Source organism: Triticum urartu, chromosome 2A, assembly GCF_056163025.1.
Source record: "Triticum urartu cultivar PI428250 chromosome 2A, HENAU_Tu73, whole genome shotgun sequence".
Classification (NCBI taxonomy): domain Eukaryota; kingdom Viridiplantae; phylum Streptophyta; class Magnoliopsida; order Poales; family Poaceae; genus Triticum; species Triticum urartu.
In genome coordinates, this window is record NC_141874.1 from 87,839,991 (window position 1) to 87,855,046 (window position 15,056).

Consider the following 15,056-nt stretch of genomic DNA (forward strand, 5'->3'; position numbering starts at 1 on the left):
AGGTTTTGTCACTCCGATTGTCGGAGAGGTATCTCTGGGCCCTCTCGGTAATACACATCACTTAAGCCTTGCAAGCATTGCAACTAAATGAGTTAGTTGCGGGATGATGTATTACAGAACGAGTAAAGAGACTTGCCGGTAACGAGATTGAACTAGGTATTGGAATACCGACGACCGAATCTCGGGCAAGTAACATACCGATGACAAAGGGAACAACGTATGTTGTTATGCGGTCTGACCGATAAAGATCTTCGTAGAATATGTAGGAGCCAATATGGGCATCCAGGTCCCGCTATTGGTTATTGACCGGAGACGTGTCTCGGTCATGTCTACATTGTTCTCGAACCCGTAGGGTCCGCACGCTTAAGGTTACGATGACAGTTATATTATGAGTTTATGCATTTTGATGTACCGAAGGTTGTTCGGAGTCCCGGATATGATCACGGACATGACAAGGAGTCTCGAAATGGTCGAGACATAAAGATTGATATATTGGAAGCCTATATTTGGACATCGGAAGTGTTCCGGGTGAAATCGGGATTTTACCGGAGTACCGGGAGGTTACCGGAACCCCCCGGGAGCCATATGGGCCTTAATGGGCTTTAGTGGAAAGGAGAAAGGGGCAGCCCAAGGTGGCCGCGCGCCTCCCCCCTTCCCCTAGTCCTATTAGGACTAGGAGAGGTGGCCGGCCCCCCTCTCCCTCTTTCCCCCTCGGGGAATCCTAGTCCAACTAGGATTGGGGGGGGGAGTCCTACTCCGGGGAGGAGTAGGACTCCTCCTGCGCCCTCCTCCTGGCCGGCGGCCCCCTCCCCCTTGGCTCCTTTATATACTGAGGCAGAGGCACCCCAGAAACACACAAGTTGATCCACGTGATCTATTCCTTAGCCGTGTGCGGTGCCCCCAGCCACCATAGTCCTCGATAATACTGTAGCGGAGTTTAAGCGAAGCCCTGCTGCTGTAGTGCATCAAGATCGTCACCACGCCGTCGTGCTGACGGAACTCTTCCCCGACACTTTGCTGGATTGGAGTCCGGGGATCGTCATCGAGCTGAACGTGTGCTCGAACTCGGAGGTGCCGTAGTTTCGGTGCTTGATCGGTTGGATCGTGAAGACGTACGACTACTTCCTCTACGTCGTGTCAACGCTTCCGCAGTCGGTCTGCGTGGGTACGTAGACAACACTCTCCCCTCTCGTTGCTATGCATCACATGATCTTGCGTGTGCGTAGGAATTTTTTTGAAATTACTACGAAACCCAACAGGCCCTGCACAGGATCACTGGTTATTGACGCAACAACGCTTAAAAAAATGGAGATCGAGACATTGGCATGAAGTTTCCTTGCCTTTCAGGTGATTCAGGTCCTTGCCAGCTGCTGTCCAGCCATTCCTCCTACCCTCCTGAATCCTGAAAAGGACCTACAACGTTGGAAATTGGAACAGAATTGCTCGACAGGAGATTCCTGAACCTGAGCAAGGAAAGGAAGGACGATCGGAGGAACCCTAACCTGCCAGACGAAGAGACGCCTCGTCTCTTCGCTTGTCTCGATGACTCGATTGATCACTGTTTTTTTTTCTTTCTGATTTCGAGGGAACTGATCGCTGGATTTTTTTTGAGGGAACGATCGCTGGATGAGGGCATGAGGCGTAGTTGCTCAAGGGCTGCTCCAGGTTGCGAGACGCCAGGCCAAGCGTCTCAGAGGCCGAAAAGGTCAGATTTTTTTCAGAGGCCAAAAAGGTTAGATGGGTAGTAGTAGTGCTGCGTGTAGATTTGGAGGCCCCTGAAAACGGGGGGCCCTATGCGGGCGCACAGGTCGCACCCCCTTTGGCTCGGGCCTGATCCTGTGAGCCCTTTACTTCGAATTTCGATTTCCACCAGCTAATTTTGCTCTTCTAAAATCATATAGTTAATTTTATTATTCTTTTCATCTATTAGTTGTCTAGTATTGCAAGATCCAAGTCATGTCTGCATTTAGAAAACATGAATCTGATTACAAAAAGCGTTTGAAGAAACAAAAAGTAGAGGAATTAACTCAGTCTCAGAAAGGAGATATGGATAAGTTTGTTATAAAAAAAACCACAAGTGTCCTCCGGTAATCAGTTACTTCATGAAAAGCATGCACATGAAAAAATGTTGACAATGATCCTAGCACTAGAGATGTCCAGACAGAGATACAATCAAGAATAGGTACAATTTTTATATTTCCAGTTGGTATCTAAGATATTATGAACTTTATATTATTATAGTTATGTTCATGTAGTGTTTTCTTTAGCGAGATAAGGCCCATTTTAGAGTTTCGCACAGGGCCTTAGATTTTGCCAGCTCGGCCCTGGAGGCAGCACGCCCGCCCCGGAAGGTAGCGCTCGCGAGAGCACGGCCGGCGCGGCGCCGGGGTCGGCCACAGGAGGACATGCGCGTGAGCGAGGCTGCGGGGCTGCGGCAGAGGGCGGTTAGGGGTGGGCGCGGGGCGGCTGGGCGGGCGCGTGCACGGCCGAGGTCGGCCATGGCCATGGTCGCTGAGCTCATGCTCGAGCGGGCGATGCTACCTTGCCAACTCAGCGTGCCAAGTCAGAATGATTACAAGTAAAACCACCTTCAATCCGCTCCAAAACCACCCCAGGGCGACATTTATTTGGTTTCGTAGAGTTCAGGGGGGAAATAATCCGGTTTTAGAGTTTAGGGGAATATTGATCCATTAGGGAAGATTTGAGGGGGAAAACTATACTTTCTTCAAGAATCTATGGACCGGTTCGGTCCGGTTCAAAGACTTCCACGCGTTTACTTCTTTGTGTTTTTTTTATCGGTGATCGTAGTGTTCATCGATTTTCTTAGTTCTTTTAGCCTTTCTTCGTTTTTCATACGTTTCGTTATTTTTTTCATTTCCTTTTTCAAATACATGTCGATTTTTTTAATACATGTTGTACGTTTTCTTTATAGACGTGTACTCTCTTGATCTATATTCCTTCTTACTCAAACGGATGTATCTAGCACCGAAATACCTCTATATGGATCGGGGGGAGTAACATTTTTTTCGTACATGTTGAATATTTTTTTTAAAAATAAATGTTAAACATTTTCAAACGTATTGAACATTTTTTGAATGGTATAAAAACGTTTTATAAAACTAAGTGAACATTTCTTTACATTGCATTTTTTAAATGTCACGAAGAAATTCTTGCAACACGTGGACATTTTCTGAATGGTACGAAATATTTTTTAAAACAGTGCAAACATTCTTTTACATTGCATAACCATTTTCTTTTGAAATGTGATGAACATATTTTCAAATGGCACGAAATATTTCTTGAAAATACACAAACATTTTTTTACTACATGTAAGCATGTTTCCGAAATGTCACAACCATTTATTCCTAACATGTAAATATTTTTAAATGGCATGGATTTTTTTGAATACTATCGATATTTTTTTGGAAGTTTAATGAACAATTTTATTTACACTGCATGCTTTTTTTAAAATTCATGATGAACATTTAGAAAGAACTAGCTAATTTCATGCTTGAAACATATATATGAATATTTCAAAATACCAACATCAACAACAGCAAAAAAAGATAAGCTAACAAACAAACGAACGAGCGCGGTACTGACCAAAGCAGTAGCTTATCGCTTGAGACGATGGGATTCCAATTGTTGCCTGCGACACAAGGCCCCTCGTGCGAGACGGGGAATCGCGCAGGTCGCCATAGAGCGAAATCACTTGTTGAAAAGTACTTGTTGCAAATGTTGCAAAGATCACTCTAACTTTTCAGGTTGTGACAAGTGGCGCACATGCAGCACGTCATTTATCATAACATGACAGTTTTTATTTTTTTTTAGATCTGTTTATTCAAAATATTTTATTTCTTAAACCATGTGTCTAAATCTCAAATTTCAAAACTAGATTCCTTGTTGATAGGTTTTGACGAACTTTTCTTCACGGAAAAAAACCGGAAAAAAAACCGAACCGGGAACACAGGTTTTTTCCCTTTCCGAAAGAGGCCCGCCCGTGCCTCTCATTAAATCACAACCGTGCCTCTCCCGGAAGCAAAGCCATGACTCTCACGAAAGGAAAAAAAAGTAAACGTGTTTTTTTTGTTTTCAAGGAGGCGCGACCGTGACTCTCACGAAAGCACACCCGTGCCTCTCGCGGAAGCAAAACCGTGACTCTCGCGAAAGGAAAACAAAAAACAAAAGACGCGTTTTTTCCATTTCCGAGGGGCATGGCCGTGACTCTCGTGAAAACACAACCGTGCCTCTCGTGGAAGCAAAACCGTGACTCTCGCGAAAGGAAAAAAACAGAAAACACATTTTTCCCGTTTCCGAGAGGCACGACCGTGCCTCTCGCGGAAGAAAAAAAACAGAAAACATGTTTTATTTTTCGTTTCCGAGAGACACGACCGTGACTCTCGTAAAAGCAAAACCGTGCCTCTCATAAAAGAGGAAAAAAAAGAAAACACGTTTTTTCACGCAAAGTTTTTTTGAATATTTTTTGTCGAAAAGCTAAGAAAGACCGGTGAAAAACTAAAACGTCAAAAAAATCTGTTTAAATAGCTGAAAACGCGTGCGAAAAAAAAATTCGAAGGGAGCGTCCAGAACGTGACATGTGGCAAATGGCTGAGAGCGCGCCAAATGGCGCTGATCGTTGCGAGGCTTCCCGAAAGCGCGCTCGTTAACTAGTGGCTCCCGCGCTAGAGAGGTTCCACTCGCGAGCTCGGCATTTTTATGGGCCGGTCCATTTCCATCTTTTTTTTCGTTTTTTTTCCTTTTCTGTTTTCCTTCTTCTTTACTTTTTCAATTTTTCTGCGAATTTTCTTTTCAAATTCGCGAACATTTTTTTCATTGTACTCACAGAATTTTAATCAATGTAAACAAATGTTAAACAATTTAAAAAGGCCATCGAATTAAATTGTTTTGTTCATCGGTTTTAAAAAATGTTCATCAATTTTAAAATTTTCTCATCGTATAAGAAATGTTCAACAAATTCTAAATTTGTTCATAAATTTCATAAAATGTACATAAAATGCAAAATTTGTTCATTGAATTCAAAGTTTGTTAGTCAATTTTTCAAAAAAAATATTGAATAGAAAATATGTTCATCAAGTTCATAAAATGTTATCATCCGCAAAAAAAATTCATCATTAGTAAAAATTGTTCATCAGAATAAAAAAATTCATTAAAATTCAAAAAACGTCATTCTTTTTTACATCACGAACATTTTTGCATTCATGAACTGTTTTTGGAAATTTACAATTCTCATTTTTATGAAATTTTAGAACCTTTTGTAATCCTGAATTGTTTTATCATTAAATAAAACAAAAACTAAATTAAAAAGGTAAAAACCAAAAAAAAACCTGGGCGTCCAGTCCCGCAAACGGGCAAGAAGAAACTGGCGTGCATGGGAAAGGGAGGGTGCGCGAGTTCCCCGTGCTAGACAACGAAATAACTGATTGAGGAGTACTCATTGCAAAGATCACTCCCACTTAGTTTGTGTGTTTGATTTATTTGGTTTACATGGTTTGATTTATATAGTTTTTTGGTTTGTATGGTATTAATACTTCGGTAAATACGATATGAAATTAAAATACGGTTCGGTTTCGGTATATACTATAACAACCAAAGTTGACGTGAATTTGAAAATGACATAATAATAGTTTGCAAATTTATGACTCAAAACACATACTGTTTTACACTAATAGCATATAACTATATATATAAGTATATATGCATGCATTGATTCATCTATTGATGGTTATGGACCTGCTTAGCATTTTAAAAAGAGAAAAATAACTATGTTACAAGAAAAAAATTACGTGCTTAGTAGTGAATTTGACTCATGTACAAGAAAAATAAGAACTTGTATGGTTGTTCATCACAAGAAATATAAAATTATTTTTGACTTCAGCTTATTCGGTTAACCGTTCGGTTTTTTCGGTATATACCGTAAAAACCCAAAATTCAAATCGGTATGAAAAGTTCATACCATACCAAAACCAAAAATCATAAATTTGGTTTGGTTCGGTTTATTTTCGGTATGGTTTTTCGATTCGGTTTTCAAATGCACAGAGTGAACTCCCACCTTTCCAGCTTGTGACAAGTGGAGCGTTGTGTGACGCCCCGAGACCGTTGCGTCAGGTGTCTTCCAGTTATTCGTTGTTGTTGTCTTGTCATTTGCTTGCGTGTTGCACCTTGTCATGGGTTGAGAGTTGGCGTGCGGTGTTGTTATGTTGTCAGTAGTCTGTCTGCCAAATTTCATCGCATTCGGGGTCTGTTTGACGCCCCAACGGATAACTATAGCGGCAATAGTAGCCGGTCTATCATCGGACGTTTTCGGTCTCCGAAAACCGTGTCAGGCTGCATCTCTCCCCCTCCTACACAGCCCATCTAGCCCTCCTACACTTCCCCTGCTCTCCGGACAGTCCGATGAGGATCGTACGGCTCCGAGACGGTCTCAAACCCACCAAATCCTAGCCCCTGCCTATTTAAACACCTCCCCTTGCCAGATTTGAAAGCCTAGTCCTCCACCTACCTCTAGCCGCCTCCCTCCTCGCATTCTGCGCCCGTCCACCCTCGCGCCGCCACTTGGCGGATCCTGGCGAGCCAGCGTTGCCGTCAACCGCCGTCCTCCACCAGTCCCAGCGCGCCACCTGTCCACCCGAGGTCGCCCGCAGCCAACCTCGTGCTGCCACCTCCCCACTCCGCGCGGCCCGGCGCAGCCCGCAGCCGGCCTGCCCGGGCCCGACCGCACCCACCGCGCTGCTGGCGCCGACCCAGCCGCCTCGCTCCTCCCGCACGATCCAGAGGGGATCGAGAGCCCGCCGTCGCCCGCTGCACCCGCTCCTCGCGCCTCTCGCCGGTGCCGCGCCTCCCCGCCGGAGTCCCCCCCCCCCCCCCCCCCCCCCGCGAGCGCCTGCCTCCGCCGCCTAGCGCCTCTCCGCCGGCGACCTCGCCTGCTCGCCGTCGCGCCGACCCACGCCGCCTCGTTCCACCTCCATCGCCGCCCGCTTGGCGCTGGAACACTCCGCCCAGGCCGGATCCGGCGCCCCGGCGACCGGAGCTGCTCGTCCCAGCCACCTCCTCTTCGGATCCGGTGGCTCCCCGTGACGCCACCGCGCCGGAGTTCTCGCCGTCGCCATGGCCGCGCTCGGCCTTCGTTGTTGCCGCTCGCGTTGACCGCGTCCGCGTGGGCTGGATCCCCGCGGCCCAGATCCAGCGTCCGCGTGGGCCTCAGGCAGGAGGCCCAGCCGCTGCCTCAGCCGGCCTCCTCTGCTTTCAACCGGGCCAGGCCGCTGTGTGAGCCTCCAGCGACCACGCTCCTATCGGGCCAGCCAGATTCGGCCCGCTTTTTTCCAATTCTGAACGTTTTAGTATTTATCCGGAGACTGTAGTTTTACAGAAACCCCCCAAGCTCCATGCATATTAAAACTCAACAACCGTGCATCACATGTAAAAACTTAATATATGAAAGTTGCTTAGAATTTTGTGTAGATTAATAATTTCCAACTTTCATGCATGTTTGAAATGTTTAAACTGTTGTTTGATTAAATTTGCTTAAATAACTTGTTAAAATGTTAAATTTCATAACTAAATAACCGTAGCTCCAAACTTAACAAACGTTATATGTAATTGGGGTAGAAAAATTCCTAGTTTAACATGGTGGCATTACTTTGCATGCTTAACAACTCTAAAATATGCTTTAGGTTAGAACAGTACCAAATCCATAAATATGCACATGAGAATTTTCCGGACTTGTTGCTTGTTGTTCCGGCCTCATTTAAATTTGCCTAGATAGGTAGTTTTATTATGCTTCATCCTCTTGCCATGTTAATCAACATTTAATATTGTTGGGTACCTAAACAAGAGAGAACTAAATAAGTCATGTGGTGTTCCGTTGCATATTGAGCTCCACTTAATTTGTAAGATTGCTTGCGCACTTTGCCATGCCATGCTTCATTAAACCGGACATGCATCATACTTGGTTGTGCATCATGCCATGTTTATGTGATGGTTGTTTACTATGTTGTTTGCTTCTTTCCGGGTTACTTCTCGTGTTAGTTTCGGTTTCGTTCCGGAGTTGTGAGGATCCGTTCACCTACGTCCGTTTGTCTTCTTCGTGGACTCATTCTTTTTCCTTGCGGAATCTCAGGCAAGATGACCATACCCTCGAAATCACTTCTATCTTTGCTTGCTAGTTGCTCGCTCTTTTGCTATGCCGCGATACCTACCACTTGCTATATCATGCCTCCCATTTTGCCATGTCCAGCCTCTAACCCACCTTTCCTAGCAAACCGTTGTTTGGCTATGTTACCGCTCTGCTCAGCCCCTCTTATAGCGTTGCTAGTTGCAGGTGAAGATGAAGTTTGTTCCATGTTGGAACATGGATATGTTGGGATATCACAATATCTCTTATTTTAATTAATGCATCTATATACTTGGTAAAGGGTGGAAGGCTCGGCCTTATGCCTGGTGTTTTGTTCCACTCTTGCCGCCCAAGTTTCCGTCATACCGGTGTTATGTTCCTTAATTTTGCGTTCCTTACACGGTTGGGTGTTATGGGGACCCCTTGACAGTTCGCTTTGAACAAAACTCCTCCAGCAAGACCTAACCTTGGTTTTATCTTTTGCCTCACCACCACCTACTTTTCCCTTGGGAGTCGCGCTCCTGAGGGTCATCTTTATTTTAAGCCCCCCGGGCCAGTGCTTGTCTAAGTGTTGGTCCGAACTAGAGTCCTTTGCAGCGTCACCTCGGGGAAACTTGAGGGCTGGTTTTAGTTGTACGGAGCGCTCATCCGGTGTTGCCCTGAGAACGACATATGTGCAGCTCCTATCGGGATGTCGGCGCATCGGGCGGTCTTGCTGGTCTTGTTTTACCATTGTCGAAATGTCTTGTAACCGGGATTCCGAGACTGATCGGGTCTTCTCGGGAGAAGGAATATCCTTCGTTGACCGTGAGAACTTGTGATGGGCTAAGTTGGGACACCCCTGCAGGGTTTGAACTTTCGAAAGCCGTGCCTGCGGTTATGGGCAGATGGAAATTTGTTAATATCCAGTTGTAGAGAACTTGACCCTTGACTTAACTAAAATGCATCAACCGCGTGTGTAGCCGTGATGGTCTCTTTCTGGCGAAGTCCGGGAAGTGAACACGGTTCTTGTGTTATGCTAGAACGTAAGTAGTTTCAGGATCACTTCTTGATCACTTCTAGTTCATGACCGTGCATTGCTTCTCTTCTCTCTCTCATTTGCGTAACTTAGCCACCATATATGCTTAGTGCTTGCTGCAGCTCCACCTCACTACCCTTTTCCTACCCATAATCTTAAATAGTATTGATCTCGCGGGTGTGAGATTGCTGAGTCCTCATGGCTCACAGTTACTTCCAAACAGTTGCAGGTGCCCATGATACCAGTGCAGGTAACGCAACCCAGCTCAAGTTGGAGCTCGGTGAAGATCGTGTTCGTTGTGTTGTTTCGTTTTTCAGTTGATCAGTAGTGGAGCCCAGTCGGGGCGATCGGGGATCTAGCATTAGGGGTTGTCTTTCTTCATTTTGGTTCCGTAGTCGGACGTTGATTGTATTCTGGATGATGTATTGATACATTTATGTATTGTGTGAAGTGGCAGTTGTAAGCCAACTCTTTATCCCTATCTTATTCAGTACATGGGATGTGTAAAGATTACCCCTCTTGCGACATGCCTACTATGCGGTTATGCCTCTAAGTCGTGCTCCGACACGTGGGAGATATAGCCGCATCGTGGGTGTTACACGTTGCATGTGCACCACTTGTCGCAACCTGGAGGTTTTCCATTTTTTTCGTAGATCCATTTATTCAAAACATTTTATCTTTTAAACCGTGCGTCCAAATCTAGAACCGTTTTCACCGTTGGATTCATCAAGTCGAGATCTTCAAAACAAGATCCCATGTTGGTAGGTTTGACGATTTTTTTTTCATAAAAAAAACCGGACGAAAAAACTGAACCGGGAACACGGGTTTTTCCCTTTCCGAAAGAGGCACGCCCGTGACTCTCGCAAAATCACAACCGTGCCTCTCACAGAAGCAAAATCATGCCTCTCGCGGAAGGAAAAAGAAGAAGAGAAAACACGTTTTTTTCCAAGAGGCTCGGCCGTGACTCTCGCGAAAGCACAACCATACCTCTCGCGGAAGCAAAACCGTGCCTCTCGCGAAAGGAAAAAATATCTTTTTTTTTTCGTTCTCGAGAGGCACGACCATGACTCTCGCGAAAGTAAAATCGTGATTCTCGCGGGAGATAAAAAAATAAAATGCGTTTCACGCCTGATTTTTTTCGAAAACTTTACTTTGGATACAAAAGCTAAGTAAGACCGGCGGAAACCCGAAATGTCGAAAAAACCCGTTTAAAATGCCGAAAACACGTGCGGAAAAACAAAATCCGGAGGGAGTACCCATAGAGCGACACATGACGGACGGCTGAGAGCGCGCCAAGTGGCACTAATCGTTGTGAGGCTTTCGAAGGAGCGCTCGTCAACTAGTTGCTCCCGCTAGACAATGCAGAGCTATTGGTCGCTTATACAAAGCGGAGGCTATTGGGATGGCCCAACACTGTAGGAATCATGAGTAGTTTTTCTTTTGTTTATTCTAGGTTTTTCCATTGTTGTAGCGTCGGTTTTCCTGCAAATTTCTTTGGTTTTCTTTGGGCATTTCCCTTTTTTCTTCCTTTTTCCTTTTTTCGATACATTTTTATATTTTAATCCACACTAGTAATAAATATACATGTTTAATTTTTTTCAAATACATGATAGCTATTTTTCAAATATAGATATTCTTGTCCATTAGTTTTCATGCAGACTGTACATTTTATGTATACATCTACTACATTTTATTGTACACTTTAATTTTTTAAAATAAATGATTAATATTTTTTCAAATCGTGGTTTGGACTTTTTTCGAATAGCCATTGAAATATTTCTTATAGAAGCACTATTTTTAAACTATGTGAATTTTCCTATAAATTTCAATAAGTTTTTTAAATGTTACAACCATTTTGATTGAAACACATGAACATTTTTAAAATACATTATATTTTTATTAATTGTATCAAACATTTTTTCTGTGTATATATTTTTTAAAATGTCGCATTCATTTTTAAGAAACACGTGGGAGTTTTTCTACTTCACTTACATTGTTTTCAATTGTACGAATGTTTTTTAAAGCTGGGCGAACATTTTTTTTATGTCTTTTAAATGTGTGATGAACACTTAAAAAAATAACTAGTATATTTTTTCCACAATCTACTTATTTAGGCAGTTCAGCACTTGGATAAAAGTTTTAGTGACGGAATTTGTTTGGCATGTGCGGAAATCTTGGTAAAGGTAAGTTGAGTCTTTCACTCGCTCACCATGTTCTTTAGTCTGCATTATTTTTTCAATCCACGCTTTAGAAGTGGCTATTGTCAATGGCTCAATGCTTTCATGTACATGGTTGTTCTAAAATTCTCATCATAGGTTCATCTCTAGATGTGAGAGAGCTAAGCTTCCTGTAATACAAGGAAAGCTTGGACATTTCCTTTTTCAGATATGTGTTCTTATTTACTTGAAAAAATTATCAATTCTGTCTGTTCAAAATATGTGAAGTTACATACTCTGGGTAATAATTTGACGAGTATACCATTTCAATAATTCTATTTTTTCCAGGCATAGCTAGACTGTGTTACAATTGAAGAGTTTCTTGTGCTAATACTTGCAGATCTCAACACACCATGAACAACGAGCACATCTACCAACCACAGCCCACACAGATTGCGACGGTCGTTCATGTGTCTGACCAAAATAATACACCTGTGTGTGTGACGAGGCTGGACTTGTGTACTTGACATAGGCATCAGTGAGCATGGTGCTGAGGTGAGAGTTTGACGTGCGAATGTACTTGACAAGAGCAAGTACATGCGAGCATGCATGGTGGGCAATGTCACCGATAGTCAGACGGATGAGAAGACCGAAGAGGAAGGCCGCATTAGGTGCATATTTGTGGGGGAATGGTGCTAGCTCGAGTCAATTAGGCAGTGTATTTTTGGACTGGTTGCTGACAGAGAAAAGTTCTATAGTTTGGCTTGAGGAGTAACACAAACAGGCATGTTGGTGCTATAATACTATATACGTGCTTTATTTTCGCCTCACCATTCATGCTTGTTCGAACATGTTTGATGTACTTACACATTAACAAGACCGTGGAAACCCTTTACAACCCCATTTCTATCCAGTATCCTATAGTAATAAATGTACTACATGCTGGTGGTGCGTGGTGCTGAGACTTGTTGTTAAATTTTTGCAAGTGGTAGCGGTACAATGGTTGCACACATTTCCATTGTGCCTCTAAATGATCTGTAACATTAATGCCAAATTATTTGGTTTTGGTCCTCTGACTCTTTTACTGTTTATTTACTGATGAAGATAGCATATGTTCCTGTTTTTAAATGGTTTGGTTATCTATGCTTCCAGTTGGTGGAGATCAAAATATTTCAGACTTTCAGACATTCCAATTCCTTCCTTCCTTTGTTATTATTCATGAGCCATGGAAGGGAGGAGGGAATGCAGAGGGAGCGCAGTGCCAAGCAAATGTGGCGGGGAACGGAGGGGAAAGTATCGCTCAAGCGGGGAAGGCAGGGGGAAAGACTCGTGAGTAGGGGCGGTACTGCTACTACACTTATGTTCATGTTTGTGCCGTTGCTGCTACGCTACTGTTGATGTTCGTGTCGCTGAGCAGGTAGTGAGAGAGAGAGAGAGATGTTTGCCAAAAAAGAGAGAGAGAGATAGATGGGATGAGATTCTTTACTCTACGGTATCGCCCGCTGGACACGCTTTGGACGTACGAAGGAGAAATGAACTTTGGCCATGAAGACGATCTTAATCATTTATTCAACTCATTTGTATGCATTGTACACCGTAGCAACGCGTGGGGTTCTATTGATCACTTTAAGGACAGTCTTTGAGGTTGTAATAAGGTAAACATTCTCCTGAAACAGCATACTTTCATAGCCTTACTGAGCAACCAATTAATTACGGCGTACAGTAGATGCAAACGCACTACCCCTCTTAAACCCTAACAAGCCCGACCTTAAACCACAGGAAATTACGAGACACACATGATATTACACAAACAAGAAAGAAAGACACAAGATCTTGCACACCGATGGAGACGACACACTCACTAGGCTACAAAATAATTAAATCACCAGCATGGATGCATGCAGGTCCGACACCAACGGACAGGCAACAGTGGCGCAGGGCGCAGCGGCTGCTCCGGCCTCGGTTCCCAGCTACCGGCAGAGGGATAATCAATCGGTCTCAAGCCGCGGTGCACTGCTCGCGGGCGAAGCCGACGCGGCCGTTGGGCACGTCGAACAGGACGCGGTGGTTCTGCTGCTGCATGCTCGCGATGACGTTGAGCACCGTGTTCACGCCGTCGGGGGCCGCCGCCATGGCCAGGCAGCTGGTGGTGCCGTACGTGCTGTGGATCACCAGGTTGTCCGCCGGTAGCGTCACCTGCATGCCGGTGAACATGAACGTGACAGGCGGCCACTTCACCGTCGTGTTGTAGCACGTGTCGAACCCGCCGAGGGAGGAGAGCGGGGCGCCGCGGATGCGGTGGCGGACCTCGTCGCGCACCGCCACGTACGCCGGCGCCACCAGCCTGGTGAACATCGTCCCGGAGTCGAGCACCGTGCCGGCGCCCGTCGCCGGGTCGAACGCCAGCGCGGAGGGCGGGATGGGCACCACCTTCTTGCCCACGCGGATGCCGGTCATGCCCACGTAGTAGAGCGAGGAGCGGTGCGGGTTGACGAGCAGCGGCGTCGTCTTGATGCGCAGCGGTTGGCCCTTGCGGCCGAGCCTGAGCGTGCCGGAGAAGTTGAGGGACTTGAAGCTCGGGAGGCAGTAGGAGAAGGTGCCCTCGTACATGTCCTTGGTCTGCGACAGGAACGACAGCGGCCCGCGGCCGAGCCCGAGGAGGCCCTGCGGCGGCGCCGCCGTGCCGGTGGCCTTCTGGAGACATCCGAAGGTGTAGCTCTTCACGACGTCGTTGGCGACGGCGAGGGAGTCCTGGGACAGCGCGGCCTCCAGCGAGGAGTCGGCGTAGGTGAGGCTGAACCCGCAGGACTTGGTGTTGAGCGAGCAGGACGGGTTCGGCGCCCGCGAGCACGCCGGCGAGCCGCACGGCACGGCGCGGTACGAGGTGGACGCGGCTGGCTTGAAGGGCGTGGTGGTGGGGCAGCCCGCGCAGCCGGAGCAGGGGATCCACGCGGCGTCGTTGCTGGTGTCGACGGCGAGCAGGAGCTGCTGCGGCGGGGTGCCGAGGCGCGCGCGCACCACGTACGTCGGCGTCTGCAGCAGCTGCCGCCCGGACGCGATCGGCGCGTACGCGCGCCCGGCCACGGCGAGGGAGTCGAGGTACAGCAGCCGCGACGCGTCCCGGGAGGACTGGTCCGCGAGGAACCCCGCCCACGACGGCGCTGCGGCCGCGTTTCCCAGCGGCGAGCACGGCCCGAACGCGTGCGACACCTGCAGCGTCGCCCCCGCGTCCGGCGGCGTCGCCGGGCACGACGACTCCACCGCGGCTGCCCCGGCCGCAGCTAGCAGAGTCACCACCACCGACAGAACTAACCTACCCGCCATTTTCGCTGTGCGATCGAGCTAGCTAGCCTTGAAGCGTGGCGGTGAGGTGCAGAACGTGTAGCGTCGACACGGTGGATATATAGCGCGAGCGGGCAGCGGGGCACGCAAGCCCCGCAAGCCGTGGCGCGCGGGAAGCTACACTACATACACGGCCAGCGCCCGTGCCGTGGCCAATGGCGCGCCCGTGAGGATTCTTGCTGGACGCATTCGCGGGTGGCCATGCTCTCACCGGACCCAGTACGATACCACTACTCGCTGCAGCGTGCGCTCGCGGCAGCTCGTGATCTCAGACTGCGGCCCCGGCCAATGGGCGCGGCCCACGCACGGCAGGCGCGTTGAATTCCGTGCGCGCCCACTGCCGACGAGCCCTGCGTCTTGGCCTGCTCGTCGCAGGGGAGGCTTGGCTCTGCATGGCGGTGCCCACGG

At 47.0% G+C, this 15,056-nt stretch overlaps 2 protein-coding genes across 2 annotated transcripts; one reads left to right on the plus strand and one right to left on the minus strand.

The window, feature by feature from the left end:
* Positions 1–2,498: 2,498 nt before the first annotated feature.
* On the plus strand, positions 2,499–9,698 carry LOC147983974 (uncharacterized). Its single transcript, XM_087540931.1, has 3 exons — positions 2,499–2,578; positions 6,510–7,285; positions 8,048–9,698. Exons 1-3 carry the CDS (start codon positions 2,499–2,501, stop codon positions 8,182–8,184), a joined length of 993 nt encoding a protein of 330 aa, XP_087397057.1. The 3' UTR covers positions 8,185–9,698.
* A 3,270-nt stretch (positions 9,699–12,968) lies between these two features.
* Positions 12,969–14,789, minus strand: LOC125535885 (aspartyl protease AED3). Its single transcript, XM_048698951.2, has one exon. The coding sequence runs from the start codon at positions 14,628–14,630 to the stop codon at positions 13,305–13,307; it is 1,326 nt and encodes a 441-aa protein (XP_048554908.2). The 5' UTR covers positions 14,631–14,789; the 3' UTR covers positions 12,969–13,304.
* Positions 14,790–15,056: the final 267 nt, after the last annotated feature.

Bases quoted from the DNA above. Each gene is read 5' to 3' on its own strand.
- LOC147983974 (XM_087540931.1), top strand. From the start codon at position 2,499: ATGGCCATGGTCGCTGAGCTCATGCTCGAGCGGGCGATGCTACCTTGC. The intron at 2,579-6,509 runs GTAAAACCACCT...TTGAAAGCCTAG, and splicing joins CCAAGTCAGAATGATTACAA to TCCTCCACCTACCTCTAGCC. The intron at 7,286-8,047 runs GTGAGCCTCCAG...TTCTCGTGTTAG, and splicing joins CAACCGGGCCAGGCCGCTGT to TTTCGGTTTCGTTCCGGAGT.
- LOC125535885 (XM_048698951.2), bottom strand. From the start codon at position 14,630: ATGGCGGGTAGGTTAGTTCTGTCGGTGGTGGTGACTCTGCTAGCTGCG.